The following is a 16,251-nucleotide window of genomic DNA, read 5'->3' on the forward strand; positions in this document are numbered from 1 at the left end:
AAACTGACTTGAAATGGGGTTACAAAATGTTAAGGTTTTTTCTACCTCTGGTCCACTCCACTCCAGAGTTTAACCTTCCGGGCGTCCAGCCGAGAGCCTGGGATGTTTATTAATGTCCTTCCCATGTCAGATTCTGAGCCCCAGTGTTTATCTCATCAGCACCATAAGTCTTTGCGGAGACTTTTCACTGACTTACCTACCCCCACTGGAGCGGGAGGGGGGCCTGGAAATTAGTGCAAGCTTCTTTAAGGACCTGAAGAGCACAGAAAGAGTGGCCTCTGTCACATAGGCCTTTGACTTGTCAGTCTGTCCCCTGCAGAAACCTAGCAAGTCCTGAAGAATGAGAGTCTCTTTCCTCCAAGTCAGCCAAATGGCAGGTCCAGGTGTAGCTTCTATTCCAGATGCAGTATCTTTGCAAAAGCAAATGAACACTGTCTTGGGTATATGGTTGTGGTCACTGATTGGATGAGTGTGGGTTTTTTTTTTTTTTCCTTTCACTATTAGAGGGGATCAGAAACATTTGAACTCACACAAAGAGACAACAGTATATATTATTTAGTTTTGCCCCAAGAAACTATATTAACACACTTTCCTTTTGTTAGAGAGTGTGGATGATGTGTAATTCCCACTGCTGCTGCTGCTAAGTCACTTCAGTCGTGTCCAACTCTGTGACCCCATAGACGGCAGCCACCAGGCTCCCCGTCCCTGGGATTCTCCAGGCAAGAACACTGGAGGGGGTTGCCACTTCCTTCTCCAATGCATGAAAGTGAAAAGTGAAAGTGAAGTCGCTCAGTCGTGTCGGACTCTTAGCGACCCCATGGACTGCAGCCCACCAGGCTCCTCCATCCATGGGATTTTCCAGGCAAGGTACTGGAGTGGGATGCCATTCAGACCATCATATTTGTCAGCTCTATCAGTGATAATTAGAAAAGACTCTGATGCTGGGAAAGATTGAAGGCAGGAGGAGAAGGGGACGACAGAGGATGAGATGGTTGGATGGCATCACCAACTCAATGGACATGAGTTTGAGTAAACTCTGGGAGTTGGTGATGGACAGGGAGGCCTGGTGTGCTGCAGTCCATGGGGTCCCAAAGAGTCGGACACCACTGAGCGACTGAACTGAACTGAACTGATAAATGGTATCATGCTAATCAAGCCAGATGAGCTGAAGTAGTCACCACTTTAGAGGCCCTGGCTCACATGCATTTCAGACATTGGGAGGTAATGCTATGAAGAACCTACTAAATCAGGGGCATGCCAGGATGTCTCCTCTTTAAAAAATGGTATACCCCACTATACAGGAGGAGGTCATAATGCCTCTGGTTCCTGAGGGTAGCATATTTCACAGCTGGGTATACTGCTTCTGCCCATTTATAGGGTGACAAAATAGGCTGGCATCTTTGAATGGGACTTAGATTAGGAAAGGGTTTTGCAGAAGATGCAGTCTGTGGTGAAAACAGTGCTGCTACTTGGATGATCCAGCCGAGCTGACCTGTGCTATTAGAAGTATCAGACGTGGAAGAAGATTCCGCATGGAGTTTACAGCACGTGTGGGAGAGTCACAACGCAGACCCCTGTAGCTCTGCAGCAAGGCCGCGCCATTTTCAGTGGAAGGTAAGTTTTCAGAGTAACAACCTCTGGTGTTCTAGTGGACCCTGGCTAAAATGGAGCACCTGAGCGTGAAATGACTTGTGACAATTCGTCCGGAACAGCCCGTTGTGTGGTGAGTTCTTTCAAGTTTGCCAAGTCATAATTCAGGTGTGGCCAAAAACTCCCTCTTGTAATTTGGAAGTGGTGTACCCAGAGCTAAGCGTGAATGAGAGAAAAAATCACAAGTGAGTTGCATGGGCAACGTGGGGAGCATTCCTGCAAAGACATCTGTGGCCTCACTCCTGGAACCTGTGAAAAAGCAGAGATGTTACTTGGCCAACAAAGGTCCCTCCAATCAAAGCTTTGGTTTTTCCAGTAGTCATGTATGGAGGTGACAGTCAGACCATAAAGAAGGCTGAGCACCGAAGAATTGAAGCTTTTAAACTGTGGCATTGGAGAAGACTCTTGAGAGTCCCTTGGACTACAAGGAGATCCAATCAGTCCATCCTAAAGGAGATCAGTCCTGGGTGTTCATTGGAAGGACTGATGTTGAAGATGAAATTCCACTACTTTGGCCACCTAGTGCGAAGAGATGACTCATTGGAAAAGACCCTGATGCTGGGAAGGATTGAGGGCAGGAGGAGAAGGGGACGACAGAGGATGAGACAGTTGGATGACATCATCAACTCAATAGACATGAGTTTGAGTAAACTCTGGGAGTTGGTGATGGACAGGGAGGCCTGGCGTGCTGCCATCCATGGGGTCGCAAGCTGAACTGATGAATATGTTATTTGGTAAACGGTAAATGTGAGGCATCTCTGATTGACCATTTTTAGCTTCTAAACTTCCTGTTGGGCAAGACTGTTAAAATGTATAAGTTCAAAAGTCTCCAAAGACCACCTTTCAGTTCAATAATTTGCTAAAAGATTAGTAGAGCTCAAAAAACCATTATGCTCATGCCATGGTTTAGTACAGTGAAAGAATACAGATAAAAATCAGCAAATGAATATGATTTAGTCTAGGCATGCAAGGCTGGTTCAACATCCAAAGCCTTATTCACATGATTCATCCCATGAACTGACTAAAGAAGTAAAGCCATATGATCATAACAGTAGAGGCAGTAAAATCATTTGACAAAATCCAACACCCATTTGTAAAAACTATCAGCCAACTAGAAATAGAGGGCAATTTTCTCAAGTTGATAAAGAACATCTACAAAAATCCTATAACCAATATCATACTTCATGGTGAGAAACCAGATGCTTTCCTGCCAAAATCAGAAACCAGGCAAGAATGTTTGCTTTCCCCACATCTGTCTAACACCACAAACCTTTTATCTCAGTCTGTGGCTTGTCTACTCATTCTCTCTCTCTCTCTCTCTCTCTCTTTCTCTCTCTTTCTTTCTTTAACCTCTAACATATTAATAGCTACAGTAAATGTAAATGGTTTAAGTATATCAGTTAAAGGGCAGAGATTGCCAGAGTAGATTAAAACATAGCCTAGTTATAAACTGTCTTTAAAAACTCAGTTCAAATATACCTTTAGAGGCAGATTGAAGTGAAAGAATGGGGAAAAAATATGCATAATGAAGACACTGATAAAAGGAAAACATAAGTGCCTATCTTAATACTAGATAAAGTTGACTTCAGATCAAAGAAAATTACTGCTAACAGGGCTACTGTATAATGATAAAAAGGTCAATCCATCAAAAAATAAAGTAATCCTAAATGTGCAAGCATAAGCAACAAAGTGGCAAAGTGTGTGATGTAAAACCTGATAGAACTAAAAGGAAAAATAGACAAATTCACAATTCTAGTTAGAGACTCCGGTTCACCTCTTTCAAAAATTTATAGAACTATACAGACAATCAGCCTCAGAAAAGAAGAACTAAATAAAGTCATCAACCAATAGCATTTAATGAAAATTTGTGGAACACTCCACTCAACAACAGAATACAGGTTCCATTTAAGCACCCACAGAACTTACCCCTTTTATCAGGTTTTGGCTTTTTCTACCTGGGAATTTCTCATTTAGTTGGTCAGGTGCTGTTTTTTTTACTCTGATACTTCCAACTCCCCTTAAATTGTTACTGATATTTTCTAGTTAATTTTTGGATCTTTGCCTACCCAGACCGTAGGAAACTTCCCAGGGTCTTCATACTCTTGGTCCCATGACTGAAAGTAAAAATGGCTCGATACAAGTTTATATGCATTTTTCTTCAGTTCTACTTTGTCCTTCCAGAACATTCTATCCTCTTTGTCTCCCTTCCTTTCTTTCGCACTGAGGCAGTTTCACATTGCTATATGTCTTGCCTTTTATCACACCATCTCCTCATCATATAATGTGTCACAAAACAATATGGGGTTTTATTTTGTCTTGGCTTTTTTTTTTTTTTTTTGGTCTTGGTTTGTTTTGTCCACTGAATTTTTGAATCTCAGTTTCCCCTCTGTTAAACATGTAACTGGGGCAAACTGCTCAAATTCCCAAAACTGTGTCATTTATAAAATGGCAACAATGGTGACTCTTGGTGGGATTGTGGTATCCTTAACTCCTTTCCTTTTGTCCTTCAGACTCTAAAGCTCTTTGTTTTAAGGAATGACATTGATTGAGTTGGATTGGGAGACTGGTCCTGGGGAAGAGGTTTACTGGAGACTCTGGAGGTGACCTTGGGGAGATTTCTGGGCAAGGGGACCAGCAGGAACAAAGCTCAGAAGCAGCCTCAAGTCTGGTGCTTTCAAAAGCCCGAAGAAGAGCATGTTTGGTATTTTCTTGTTGACTTCGTACTTAGGACTCAGTGAAGAGGGAGGTGAGGGTAGAGGGATGAAGAGATTTGGAAAGTACTAGTGAAGGAAGAAAGGGCAGATATGATTCAAGGGAGAGCAAGGAACAGATGGAACACAGATCTTCCAAAACAAAAGAGATCATATGATGTTTTGGCAGAAAACGATTATTTCAGAAAGTTTCTTAATCCCCACTCTTAATACAGAAACTACTTTTATTTCTCCAGATCCTATCCTGGATCTTGATCATATAAATGCACTGTTTTATGTGGTTGCAGCTTTAGCAAAACAAGTTTTGTGCTTTCTGGAAAGATTAATATGTAATCCTGATGTCAAGCTAATCTTTTAGTCAGAACATATCCATTTTAGACTATTTTCCACGTTGACTGTTGATGACCAAACAACCAAGTCTAACTTTTATCTGTCCTGAGAAGGGTCCCATTCTCTGCAACCCCATGGACTGAAGCCCGCCAGCCTCCTCTATCCATGGAATTCTCCAGGCAAGAAGACTAGAGTGAGTTGCCATTCCCTCCTCCAGTAGATTTTCCCCACCCAGGGACTGAACCCAGTAGTCCTGCTTTGCAGGCAGATTCTTTACCATCTGAGCCACCAGGGAAGACCTGCTGCTGCTGCTGCTGCTAAGTCGCTTCAGTCGTGTCCGACTCTGTGTGACCCCATAGATGGCAGCCCACCAGGCTCCCCCATCCCTGGGATTCTCCAGGCAAGAACACTGGAGTGGGTTGCCATTTCCTTCTCCAATGCATGAAAGTGAAAAGTGAAAGTGAAGTCGCTCAGTCCTGTCTGACTCTTAGTGACCCCATGAACTGCAGCCCACCAGGCTCCCCCGTCCCTGGGATTTTCCAGGCAAGAGTACTGCAGTGGGTTGCCGTTGCCTACCCAGTGTCTCATTATTTGCGTCACAGAAATTCTGCAAAATAAATCCATTTAACACATGCCTTCTTTATTTCAGTAAGGTAGTCTAAAGTGAAAGTGGAAGTCGCTCAGTCGTGTCTTACTCTGTGCGACCCCATGGACTATACAGTCTATGGACTTCTCCAGGCCAGAAAACTGGAGTGGGTAGCCTTTCCCTCTACCAGGGGATCTTTCCAACCCAGGGATTGAACCCAGGGCTCCCACACTGCAGGTGGATTTTTTACCATCTGAGCCACCAGGGAAGCCCAAGGTAGTCTAAGCAGGCCAGAAAACCCACATTTGCCCTCTACACCGACAGTGTTAATCCATCATCTCTCCAATTTCTGCACGCCTTTGCAGGGGGTCTCAGCAGCGAGGCTGGTACGTGCTGAGTCGCTCAGTCGTATCCGACTGTGTGGACCGTAGGCCGCAGGCTCGTCTGTCCCCGGGGTCCTCCAGGCAGGAACACCGGGGCGGGCGGCCGGGCGGGCAGGAGCGCGCTCGGCCGGCAGGGGGCGGGGGGCTCCGGGCCGCGGCCGGGCCCGGGGGCGTGGCCCCGCGTCCTTGACTGACAGCGCAGGATGCTGGCGAAGATGCGGGAATACGGCCCCCGCGGCGAGAGCGTGCAGACCGTGAGTGTGCCAGGCGCTGCGGGTCCCGGAGCTCGCGGTGCGGACAGCGATCACACTGCACTTAAAAAAAAAAAAAAGAAAGAAAGAAAGAAAAAAATTCCCTTTTGGGGAGAGAGCCTGCCAAGTTGAGGATGCTGACAGCGGCGGTCCCGGGCCGTGTCCTGGTCGGGGGTGGGGGTGTCGCTCCTTCGCGTCTCGGGACCGTGGAGCCCCTCGCAGGCGCGGGTTTGCCCGGGCGCGGGGTTCGGGAGGGGCGGCTCCTTCCCGAGGCGGCGGCGCGAAGCCGCAGGGAGGGGGAGCTCTCGGCCCGCGCGGCGGGCGGGCCGGGGGGCGGCGGGGGCCGCGGGGCGGGGAGGAGGGCCCGGCCAGCCGCCCCGAGCGCCGCCGCCCGCCCGATCCCGCCGGCGCCCGGTGCAAGGGCTGGAGCCCCGGCCGCGCGCCCGTGTGCATGAGGCCCCGCGACCCCGTGGGGCGCGCGATCCGAGCCCGGCGGCTGGGCTCTCGGGGCCCCAGCGGACGCGCGGCGGCGGCGCGGCCCGCGGCCCGGGGCTGAGGCGGCCGGGGGCGCCGGGTGCGGGGCCGGGGCCCGCGGGCGGTCGGGCGCGCCATGCTCCTGGCCTCGGCCGTGGTGGTCTGGGAATGGCTGAACGAGCACGGGCGCTGGCGGCCCTACAGCCCCGCCGTGAGCCACCACATCGAGGCGGCGGTGCGCGCCGGCCCGCGCGCCGGCGGCAGCGTGGTGCTGGGCCAGGTGGACCGCCGGCTCGCGCCCTACATCATCGACCTGCACTCCATGAACCAGTTTCGCCAGGACACGGGTGAGCCGGCCGTCCCCGCCCCGCGCGCACCCTCCTCCGCCGGGGGCCCCCTCCGGACCTCTGGGTCCCCCATAAGCTGCCGAGGAGGGGGCACGGTGCGCCCCCGCCCTGCGAGCGTCTTATGATACCTGCTGCAATAAACGTCCGTGCAGGTCTGGTTAGGCCGGCCGACTTTTACCCTCGCCCCTAAGAAAGCCCTTCAACGGTCTTCCCCCCCTTTAAACGCTCGGTACCCCAAGTCCACTCTAGTAGGAACAGAGGGGCCGCGGCAGCATATCGGCCGGTGGGCAAGTCTACCTGCCCGCCTTCGCCAGCATCACGTGGGCTGAGCCTTCGTTGGTCGGGCACCCTGGGGCCTGCCACCCGCACCCCCGGCTGCCCACGTCGCTGCCTTTGCCCTTCCGGGGGGCATGCCGTCCCTCCGGCCGCGTCCTGGGGGTGGGCACCGGGCGCGGGGGAGGGTGGAGATTCCCGGGAGGCCGGCGCTGTAGTCGAGCCTGCGAAGGCCTCCCCGGAGAGACCGATGGACTTGGGGGGCTGTCATCGCCGGGCACGCCCTGGCGGCCGCGGGGCGGTGAGCGCCTCTGATCGGGCGCTCCGAGGGTGGAAGCAACAGGCCCGCGCAGATGGACAGGGGACAGGGAGGGCCGCCGCTCCGGAATGCCGGCGGGGAAGCCGAGCGTGTTTATCCCTGGGGGCGGAGGCGGCCGGGGCTGCGCATTCCTGCAAGGAAACTGTCCCCAGCTTCCTCCCACAAAGGTCCCCGATGGGGGACACACTGAACTCCCATCTACTGGTGAGAAGTAAGTCGCGGCTGTGGCCACTACCAACCCGGCTTCCCAGCCCGAGTGAGGATGGCGATCAGGGTGCCCGGTCCTTGGCGTGAGGGCGGGGAAGCTGGGGAGACCTGCCTTTTTGCGAGGCCCTCGGGCCGAGCTCAGCTGGTCTAGTACGCATCTATCCCTGAACAGCCTCTTCAGGGAGGTGGTGTTTCTGGGGGGTGTTTCTGGAATTCTGGCTGGGCTTTCCCCACGAGTGTGACTGCTTAGTTCAGTTCAGCCGCTGAGTCGTGTCCCACTCTTTGCCACCCCATGGACTGCAGCCCCCCAGGCCTCCCTGACTGAGGAGCCCCCGGAAAGGCAGGTGTGGGGGAGGAGGGGCTGGAGAGGGGACGGGAGAGTCCCAGAGGGCCGGACAACAGCTGCCCGAGCAGGGCATGTCCGCCGGTCTTGGAAAGCCCCCACGTCCTGAGCGCTAATTAGGATGGTCATGGGAAAGGGGTGTCTTTCCACCCCCTGTCTTCATCTGTAGCCATGACTCCCAACAAGCTCGCTGCCAAGGACTTTGCAGACACTCGCCTATTGAGGGAAGCCTTCTGAGAAAAGGATTCCAGAAGTGTTAGCATCTGGGGGGCTTCAGCCTTGGTGAGAGAGGGGGAAAGGTGGATCTGAGAGAGACTGGGGGAGGAGGGGCTAAAGAGGGAAGTGGGGAGACTGGGGCAGAGGACAGTGGGGAGACTGGGGCAGAGGGAAGTGGGGAGACTGGGGCAGAGGACAGTGGGGAGGCTGGGACAGAGGAGAGTGTGGAGACTGGGGCAGAGGGGAGAGGGGAGACTGGGGCAGAGGATTGTGTGGCCTGGGGGGATAGGGAGAAGTTAACTGTGGATTTGGGGTAGCGGTTGGAAAGGTCTATCCCTTTTGGTGGGTCCAGAGGGAGGATGATGGTCAAGACACCTCCCGACAGGGAACTCCAGTCCTGCTCAGAATTCACGGACGGGTGTTAGCTGTTCAGTCGTCATTGTTGAGCCGCTAAGTCGTGTCTGACTCTTTTGCAACCCATGGACTGTAGTCCACCAGGCTCCTCTGTCCGTGGGATTTTCCAGGCAAGAATACTGGAGTGGGTTGCCCTGCCCTCCTCCAGGGGATCTTCCTGACCCAGGGATCAAACTTGTGTCTCCTGGATGGGCCAGCTGGTTCCTTACCGCTGAGCCACCAGGGAGGCCTATGAGCTGTCCCATTTCAGATTAAATCTCAGCTGCAGGTGGAGGGACACCTTAGGAACATAAAGGTCCCAGGCCTGGTCCCACATTTGGAAAGGAGGAAAGCTTACTCAGTGTTCAGGGATGTCTGCGGTGGGCCTGGTACAGATCCTTTGTACAGAAGTGAAGTCTGGAGGAGACCCGGTGGAAGGACAGACCCTCCTCCCCAGGTCTGACCACTCTTTGCTGAGAACCAGCTGACCACTGCCTGGGGGTGCACAGGGACCCTGGAGGCTGGGGCGCCCCACAGGTTAGACCTGAGCTGGCCCTGGAGCCTTTTTCTAACTGCCTTGGGGTACTTGTTCCACTGTTCTCTTCCTTTTAGAGACTGTTGGTTTCAGCCACTCACGCTAAGGGTCAGTTGGCCAACCCATCCTCCGTGCCAGACCCGGTGCAGAAGGCCCTGGGCTGGATTCCTGGGAGTGCTGGGTCTGTCGGGGAGCTTGCCAAAGCAGAATAGCATCTTGGGGTGTCTGCAACCCCCCTCTTCTGTCTTCTCCGCCAACAGACACACAATTCCTCTCCATATAGCTCATGGATGAAGCTGTGACAGGGTAGAGACTGGAACCCACTGGCTCCCAGGCAACCTTGGCCAAGCCCTAGCGATGACTAATTAAAGCACCCACCATCTCCAAGCCACAGTTTGAAGCTGGGAACCAGAAACATCTCCATAAACAAAGGGGAGCTGGAAGCCCCTTGCCCAGAGGCGATTCCTCTCTTTCTTTTTTCATTTTTTTTTTTTTGTTGTTGCCTCTACTCTGTGGGGACGTTTCCTGACATGGGAGCTTTGTTTTTTTCAGAAGCTGCCTGCCTTGCTGCCAAGTAAGTCCTCGTCTCCAGTCCCCCAGCTCCAGCCTCATCCAGTCTGTCTCCAGGGAGATGGCTGGGGGGTCGCAGACACCTCGCCCGCCTCTGTTTGCCCTGGGCCCCTCTCCTCCCAGACTCTGAGCTTATTTGCATTCAGTGTCACTTTTCCTTGAGGCGAAGGGAGAAGGAGGAAAGAGACAGGGAGGTGGAGGTGAAGGAGTCTTGCCTGCTTCCCAAAGCCTTGGCTGGGTCCTTTCTGCCCCTGACCGTTCGCCTTGACTGGGCTGACCTGTTGTAGGGCAGCGGCTGGAACTTCATCACCTGTATCTTCCAGCAGTGTCCCCTGTATGTCTCAGCGGACTCGATCATTACCATTGCGTCCCTTGACTGCTTAAGCATCATTCTCATCCATAGAATGAAGGGCAGCCTTAAGGTTCCTTCTGGCTCCCTGCCTCCCATCATGCAGGTCAGCAGGTGGATGAGTCTGGAGCCGGCACGACTGAAGATGCTGATGAGAAGTAACAGGGTGTGACGGAGGGTTCCTTCCAGCTCAGTTTTCCAGGCAACGTCGGCCTCTTTTATGTCTTTAACACAGTGAGAAAGGTCAGATGGAGCATGAATCAAGGGTTTGGTAGGAGCTGATTTTTAGGCCCGCTCCCCCGCGATATTCCCCACCGTGTGTGAGCACAGGAGTGCTGGGGCCAAGCGTCATGACCACAGGGTACTGCGGCGTGGGGCAGGCAGCAGGCACCCCGCATGTAGTACCTGGTTCCATTCTCCATGGTCCTCTTATGAAGAACCCGCTGTTCTGGTTTCATAGTAAAGGAAACAAGTTGGAAAAGATGAAGTTGCCAAAGTTTTACAGCAAGTGCACGACAAAGCTGAGGTTCCCGATCAAGTGCGCGTGCCCTGCCTCATCTGGGGAACACCTGCAGACCACCTACTTCACGCGGGCCCCGTCCCAGGCCCGGGGGATGTTGCAACAGCAAACCATCCAAGTCTCCACCCTCATGGAATGTTCGAGTGCGGATGAGGGCCACTGGTCAGAGAAGCCTGGGACGTCCTGAGCACAGGGCCGCAGAGACGTGGATGAAATGCCCTGGGAGATGTTGTCTCTCATTTCCCAGGAGCCAACAACTTGGGTGGTGCTTTGGGGTCTCGGTGTGTGAGTTGCCAGGGAAACCTTTTATTTCTCTCTTTCTCTTTTTTCCTGCTTAGTCTGTGTAATCCTTTATCCCTGTCCTTCAGTCACTGTACCTTGGGACCCAGTGGATTTCCTCCGATTATCTAGTTCAGGGTCTATAGACAGGTCCAGGACTACAGACAGGTCCAGGACCTGCCCATTCCTGATGGAGCAGTCTCTGAAAATCTTCAGAGAATGCAACCCCACCATCCCTCTTGTCCCCCAGCTTTGGTGCCGAGGTCCACCCTCGCCCTCCAGGGCTGAACTGAACGCAGCATCTTTCCCTCCAAAAGCCAGCTCTCCTTGTGACAGCTCTCTGCTTGGTGAATGGCATCACCATCTTACGGCTTGCCCGTGATCGAAGCGTTTCAGCTTTGTGTTTGCACGTCTCATCTATATGGACATGTGGGACTTGAAAGCTGAGCAGTCACGATGAACACGGCAGGGGCTCACGTGCAGGTTTCTGGGCCCGGCCCCCGGCCAGGCCAACCCTCGGTGACTCGTCTGTTCCCCAGGAGACGCAGAAGCCGGTGGCCCTGGATCACTTAGAAAGCATTCAGCTACTCAGGCTCACGCCCTGCCCAGCGCCCTTCTGTGGGGTCTGTGGTCTGTCACCTGCTTTTCATTTCTGCTCCCAGCACCCTCTCCCACCTCCATCCCTCACCGCCCCACCCCCACACAGTACTCAATAAACAGAGCAGCTCTGGTGTCACTGTGCTTCCCCAGGGCCTCAGCGGTAAAGAACCCCCCTGCCCATGCAGGAGACACAGGAGACACAGATTCAATCCCTGGGTCTGGAAGATCCCCTGGAGGAGGGCATGGCAACCCACTCCAATATTCTTGCCTGGAGAACCTCACACGGTCCGCAGGGTGGCAAAGAGTCAGACTCGACTGAAGCGAGTTGGCACGGACACACTGGTGCCGTCACTTCTCTGTGTCACAAACCTCAGTGGTTCCTCGAGACCTGTAAATACAAGCCCTCACAGCCCAGCGTTTCCAACCATCTGTGCCCTGGCTCTCACACGCCTTTCCAGGTTTATCCTGTTCTCTGCCCGTATTTTCCTCTATGCCTGCCGACAAGCGAACCTTTTATTCAGGCATTCCCTGGGACCCCCCCCCCTCCACCTACAGCAGCCTGCTTCTCCTGAGCTGCCCTCCTTCAGCCTTGTCACCTCCTGAGATTCCCCCTCTCCCCCGGGCCCTAGGCTCTTTGTCATGCTCTCCGCTTCTTGAAATGTTCTCCAAGTGGTTACTACCTCATGTGTTCCATGGATAGGTACTGAGCTCCTAGGACATGCCAGGCATGGGGGCCACAGCCGTGAGCAAGCTCCTGGATGCCCACCCTGTGAGACCGGGAGTCCCATGGGTTAGAGTGACGTTCATCAAATGAGTCACACAAAGAAATGTGTGACTGCACCTCCAGATCGTGTGTAAAAAATAATAATAATAGGGGCAGGAATTTGAGCCAGTTGGACGGCCCAGAGAGGCTTCCTTGAGAAAATGAACTGAGATCTGAAGGATGGGCACCTAAGAGGGTGCCCATCCTTCATATGGGCGGAAGTGCGGGCAGAGAATATCAGGGTGTGCGGAGGCCACGGAGGGGCGGCTCTAGGTCTAGACCTCGAGGAAGTCGTGCCCGGGACCGGAGCTCCCAGGGCGTGTGGTTTACTGTTAACACAGCCCTGCTGGCAGCCTTCTCGGGCAGCCTCTGTCTCGTAACTTCCTTGCCTGGTTTTAGACTCCAGGCGCTCAAGGAGCGCCTGAATCGGCCTTCCTCACGGCCGCTGATACACACAGCAACACGGGATCCGGAATCAGATGCCAGCGTCCCCAGAGGTGCGTCTTCCGCGCACCGCGGCGCGTCTGTAGGGCCCCCGTTACCGCCCGCGCTGCATTAGGTGCTGGAGGGCAAGGTGCTCTGCTGTGAAAAAGGCCGGGATGCTGGTACCCAGCAGATCGAAGGCGCCGTCTCCCCAGACTCCTTGAGGGTGGCGCCCGGACCAGGAAGGCACGTCCAGAAACGAGTGACAAATGGCACAGGAACGATAAGGAACATTTCGGCAGATGAAAACAGCAAAGGAGGGCGTCCCCAGAGGCCTGCCCTGGTGACTAGGAGGCGTGGGGGAGTCAGGGAGCACTGGCGAGGGAGCAAACAGGTGGGGGAACGAGGCTGGACCAAGCGGCTGATGCGCCCGGAAGCTCCGCCGTTGGATCCGAAAGCCGCGACTTTGTCCCCCAGCGAGCTGGCTCCTTAGGGGGAAACCGGGGGGCTAACGGGGGCCTCCTGGGTGCCCCTTCTCCCTCCTCTCCCGCGCCCTCGACGTCCCCCAGCAGAGCTCCCGGGCCTGAATAAGGGGCTTGTTCTGTTTCTCCCTCCAGCCTCTGCATATTGATGTTCTGGGTCATTAAGGGGCTTGGAGACAGGGCGGGAGGGCGGGTGACGACCTGGCAAAGGCCTCAATAGTCATTGTTCCTTTTCTTCCCCCTTTGAATGGGATTCTGTCCCTGGTCTTGGTATCTCCTTCTGGCTTGGAGGAGGGGATGGGTCAGGGGCCAGCGGAGGGGAGCCTTTTCCCACCGCTCTGATGGAGCCTAAGCTGACAGATGCAGAGATTCCAGCACCCTAGGAGCTCTCCCAGTCTCCCCCTCCTGCCCCGAGCCAGGCGTCCTCAGCCTTGAGCTTAATTCCCATGAAATGAGCCTGGGGTGGACCTGGGTCTGCATTCAGGGTTCCGGGAGGTGGAGGAGAAAGAGGCAACAGTTACAGGCTTAGTTTTCCCCGCCAGTCCTGAAGGTTCATCTCTGCTCTAACTGTTCCCCTGCAATAACCCAGATCTCTTCCCTGCCCTTGCCACCCCCTACCCACCCACCCTGAGATGATCCAGATTGAGACTGTCCTATCTTTGTTTTATAATTACAGGAACTCTTTTTTATTATTATTCAGGAAGCAGGCAGAGTTATCTAAGGTTGAACAACATGATCTTTACTCACACATCTGGATTCAAATTCTTGACCTGTACTTCACTTTGTCTCATTGGGCAGTTTAAATGAGACTACCCTGGTGGCTCAGATGGTAAAAATCCTCCTGCAATGCAGGAACCCGGGTTCAATTCCAGGGGTGGGGAGATCCCCTGGAGAAGCTAACAGCAACCCACTCCAGTATTCTTGCCAGGAGAATTCCATGGACAGAGGAGCCTAGTGGGCTACAAAGAGTCAGACAGGGCTGAGCAAGTAGCACCTTCACTTTCACCCTGCCTTTGGCTTTCCTGGGGCGTCAGCAGGTAAAGAATCCGCCTGCCAATGCAGGAGATGTTAGAGACTCAGTTTCAGTCCTTGGCTTGGGAAGATCTCCTGGAGAAGGAAATGGCAACCCATTCCAGTATTCTTGCCTGGAAAATCCCATGGACAAAGGAGCCTGGTGGGCTGTAGTCCATGAAGTTGCAAAGAGTCAGACACAACTTTTGACTAAACGGCAACTAAACAGCCACAACCCTATCTTTAGGAAGGTTGAGCCTCTTGAATAAAAGATGTTAGATAAATAGAAAGTTATTCTTAGGATCGCTATTACTGTTGTTGATATAAGATTTAATGCTGGGAAATATGAGAGAGTTCTTCCACCCTGATCTTTTATTTTTTTACCACACACATAAAAGTCCAGACAGCCAGCTCCATCACCACCTGGGCGGGCATCCTGGGTGGGGACAGAGTCTTCCTACGTTCTCTAGGGTTCCCTGACCTGTGTTCTTTTCCTCTTAGCCCTCGGGGGCTTAGGCCTTCAGAGAGTCACGGAAGAAGAGAGATTATTTAAGAGCACCTACTATGTGTCAAAGGTGATATGCCTTAGTGCAAAGGACAGGGCGCTTGAGAAATCCCGGACTTGGCACAAATACATACATGTTGAGTGAGAGAGCAACATTTAATTATGGCAAAAACTTTGCAAAGGAGCTATTATCTTATTTCTCCTGGGGGAGAAAAGGAGGTTGTGGGCTGTTATATTAAGCAAACAAATGTGGCTGCAAACTAAAGTAGAGTCTCCGAACTCCAAACCAGGCAGTGCTCTTTGGGGTACCCTGCAGCGTCACCCACATCCTTCCCTTGCAGCTCATCAGCTTCCCACCCTGCCTTCCACCCCAGCCTGCACCCCTGAACCCTCCCCGTTCACGGCAGACCTTAAAACGGCAGGAAGGCGCCTCCTTCAAAGCCAAGGCAGCCAAGGGCCGGCCACGTAGACTCGATTACCGCGAGCCTCTTAAGGTAGCACCCGTGGGTTCCAGCCCTGGGTGCCGCTGACCGCCTCCTCCGTCCCTCTCCGGCAGGGACCCTCCGGCCCGTCCGGCGCAACTACTACGACCCCGCCTCGGCGCCCGGAAAGGGCGTGGTGTGGGAGTGGGAGAACGACCACGGCTCCTGGACGCCCTACGACATGGACGTGGGCATCACCATCCAACACGCCTTCGAGAAGCAGAGGCCCTGGATCGACCTGAGCCCCATCGGCTTCGGCTACGTCATTGACTTCGGCACCATGGGCCAGATCAACCGGCAGACGCAGCGCCAGCGCCGCGTGCGCCGCCGCCTGGACCTGGTCTACCCGCTGGTCACGGGCGCCGCGGGCCGCGCCGCGTCCTGGCCGGCCGCCCCCGGGGCCGCCGCCGCCGCGGGGCCGCGCGCGCCGCCCTGCTCCTGCCCGCAGTGCGTCCTGGTGAGGAGCGTCAAGGCCGCGGCGCCGCCGGCCCCCGCCGCCCGCAGGAGCGCCGCCCCGCCCGCGGCCCTCAAGGGGCCGCCCCCGGGCCCCGGGGCCACGCCGCCGGACAGCGCGGGCGCAGGCCGGGGCCCCGGGAAGCCGGCCCCGTCGTCGCAGGCGATCCGGAGACAAGCCTCCAGCGCGGCGGCAGGGGCAGCCCCCGCGGCCTGTCCCGCCAGCCCGCCGGGGCCCAACGGCAAGGCCGGCCGGGTGGCCCTGGCGACCTTGAATCGGACCAGCCTGCAGCGACTGGCCCTCGCCCAGTCCCGGGTGCTGATCGCCTCTGGGTAAGTGCTTCTGCGGTGACACCCCTGAGCGCGTCCGGAGCCCCGGGCCTCAGACCTGAGGATCGCCTGAGTCAGAGGACCCAGGGGCTGCTCTGGCTTAAGCTCCTCCATGGCTTCTCCAGACCCCCTGGCAGCAGGGGAAAGGCCCGCAGTGGTGTGGTGCGGAGGGGAGCCTTTTGGTCTTTGGGGTCCCGGCAGGTCTGAATTCTGAAGGAGACGTTGCCTCTTACTAAGAGCAGGAAACGGCAACCCAGTCGTGTTCTTGCCTAGAGGATCCCGTGGACGGAGGAGCCTGCTGGGCTGCTGTCTATGGGGTCGCACAGAGTCGGATACGATGGAAGCGACTTAGCATGCGTGCGTGCTTTGGAGAAGGAAACGGCAACCCACTCCAGCATTCTTGCCTGGAGAATCCCAGGGACAGGGGAGCTGGGTGGGCTGCCGTCTATGGGGTCGCACAGAGTCG

The 16,251-nt window shown here is 54.7% G+C and overlaps 1 protein-coding gene across 2 annotated transcripts in view; it reads left to right on the top strand.

The window, feature by feature from the left end:
• Positions 1-5,852: 5,852 nt before the first annotated feature.
• The window catches only part of DTX4 (deltex E3 ubiquitin ligase 4), a 44,036-nt gene continuing 33,637 nt past the window's right edge, over positions 5,853-16,251 (top strand). The window contains exons 1-2 of one of the 2 annotated variants that reach the window (XM_061381608.1): positions 5,853-5,914; positions 15,077-15,788. In XM_061381608.1, the coding sequence (XP_061237592.1) occupies positions 15,184-15,788 (605 nt within the window). In that variant the 5' untranslated portion in view covers positions 5,853-5,914; positions 15,077-15,183. Of the gene's footprint in view, positions 5,915-6,492; positions 6,733-15,076; positions 15,789-16,251 lie in introns of those variants that run through there. The other variant, XM_061381607.1, reaches the window with a different exon arrangement.

The sequence above is a fragment of the Bos javanicus genome, chromosome 15 (genome assembly GCF_032452875.1).
Source record: "Bos javanicus breed banteng chromosome 15, ARS-OSU_banteng_1.0, whole genome shotgun sequence".
Classification (NCBI taxonomy): domain Eukaryota; kingdom Metazoa; phylum Chordata; class Mammalia; order Artiodactyla; family Bovidae; genus Bos; species Bos javanicus.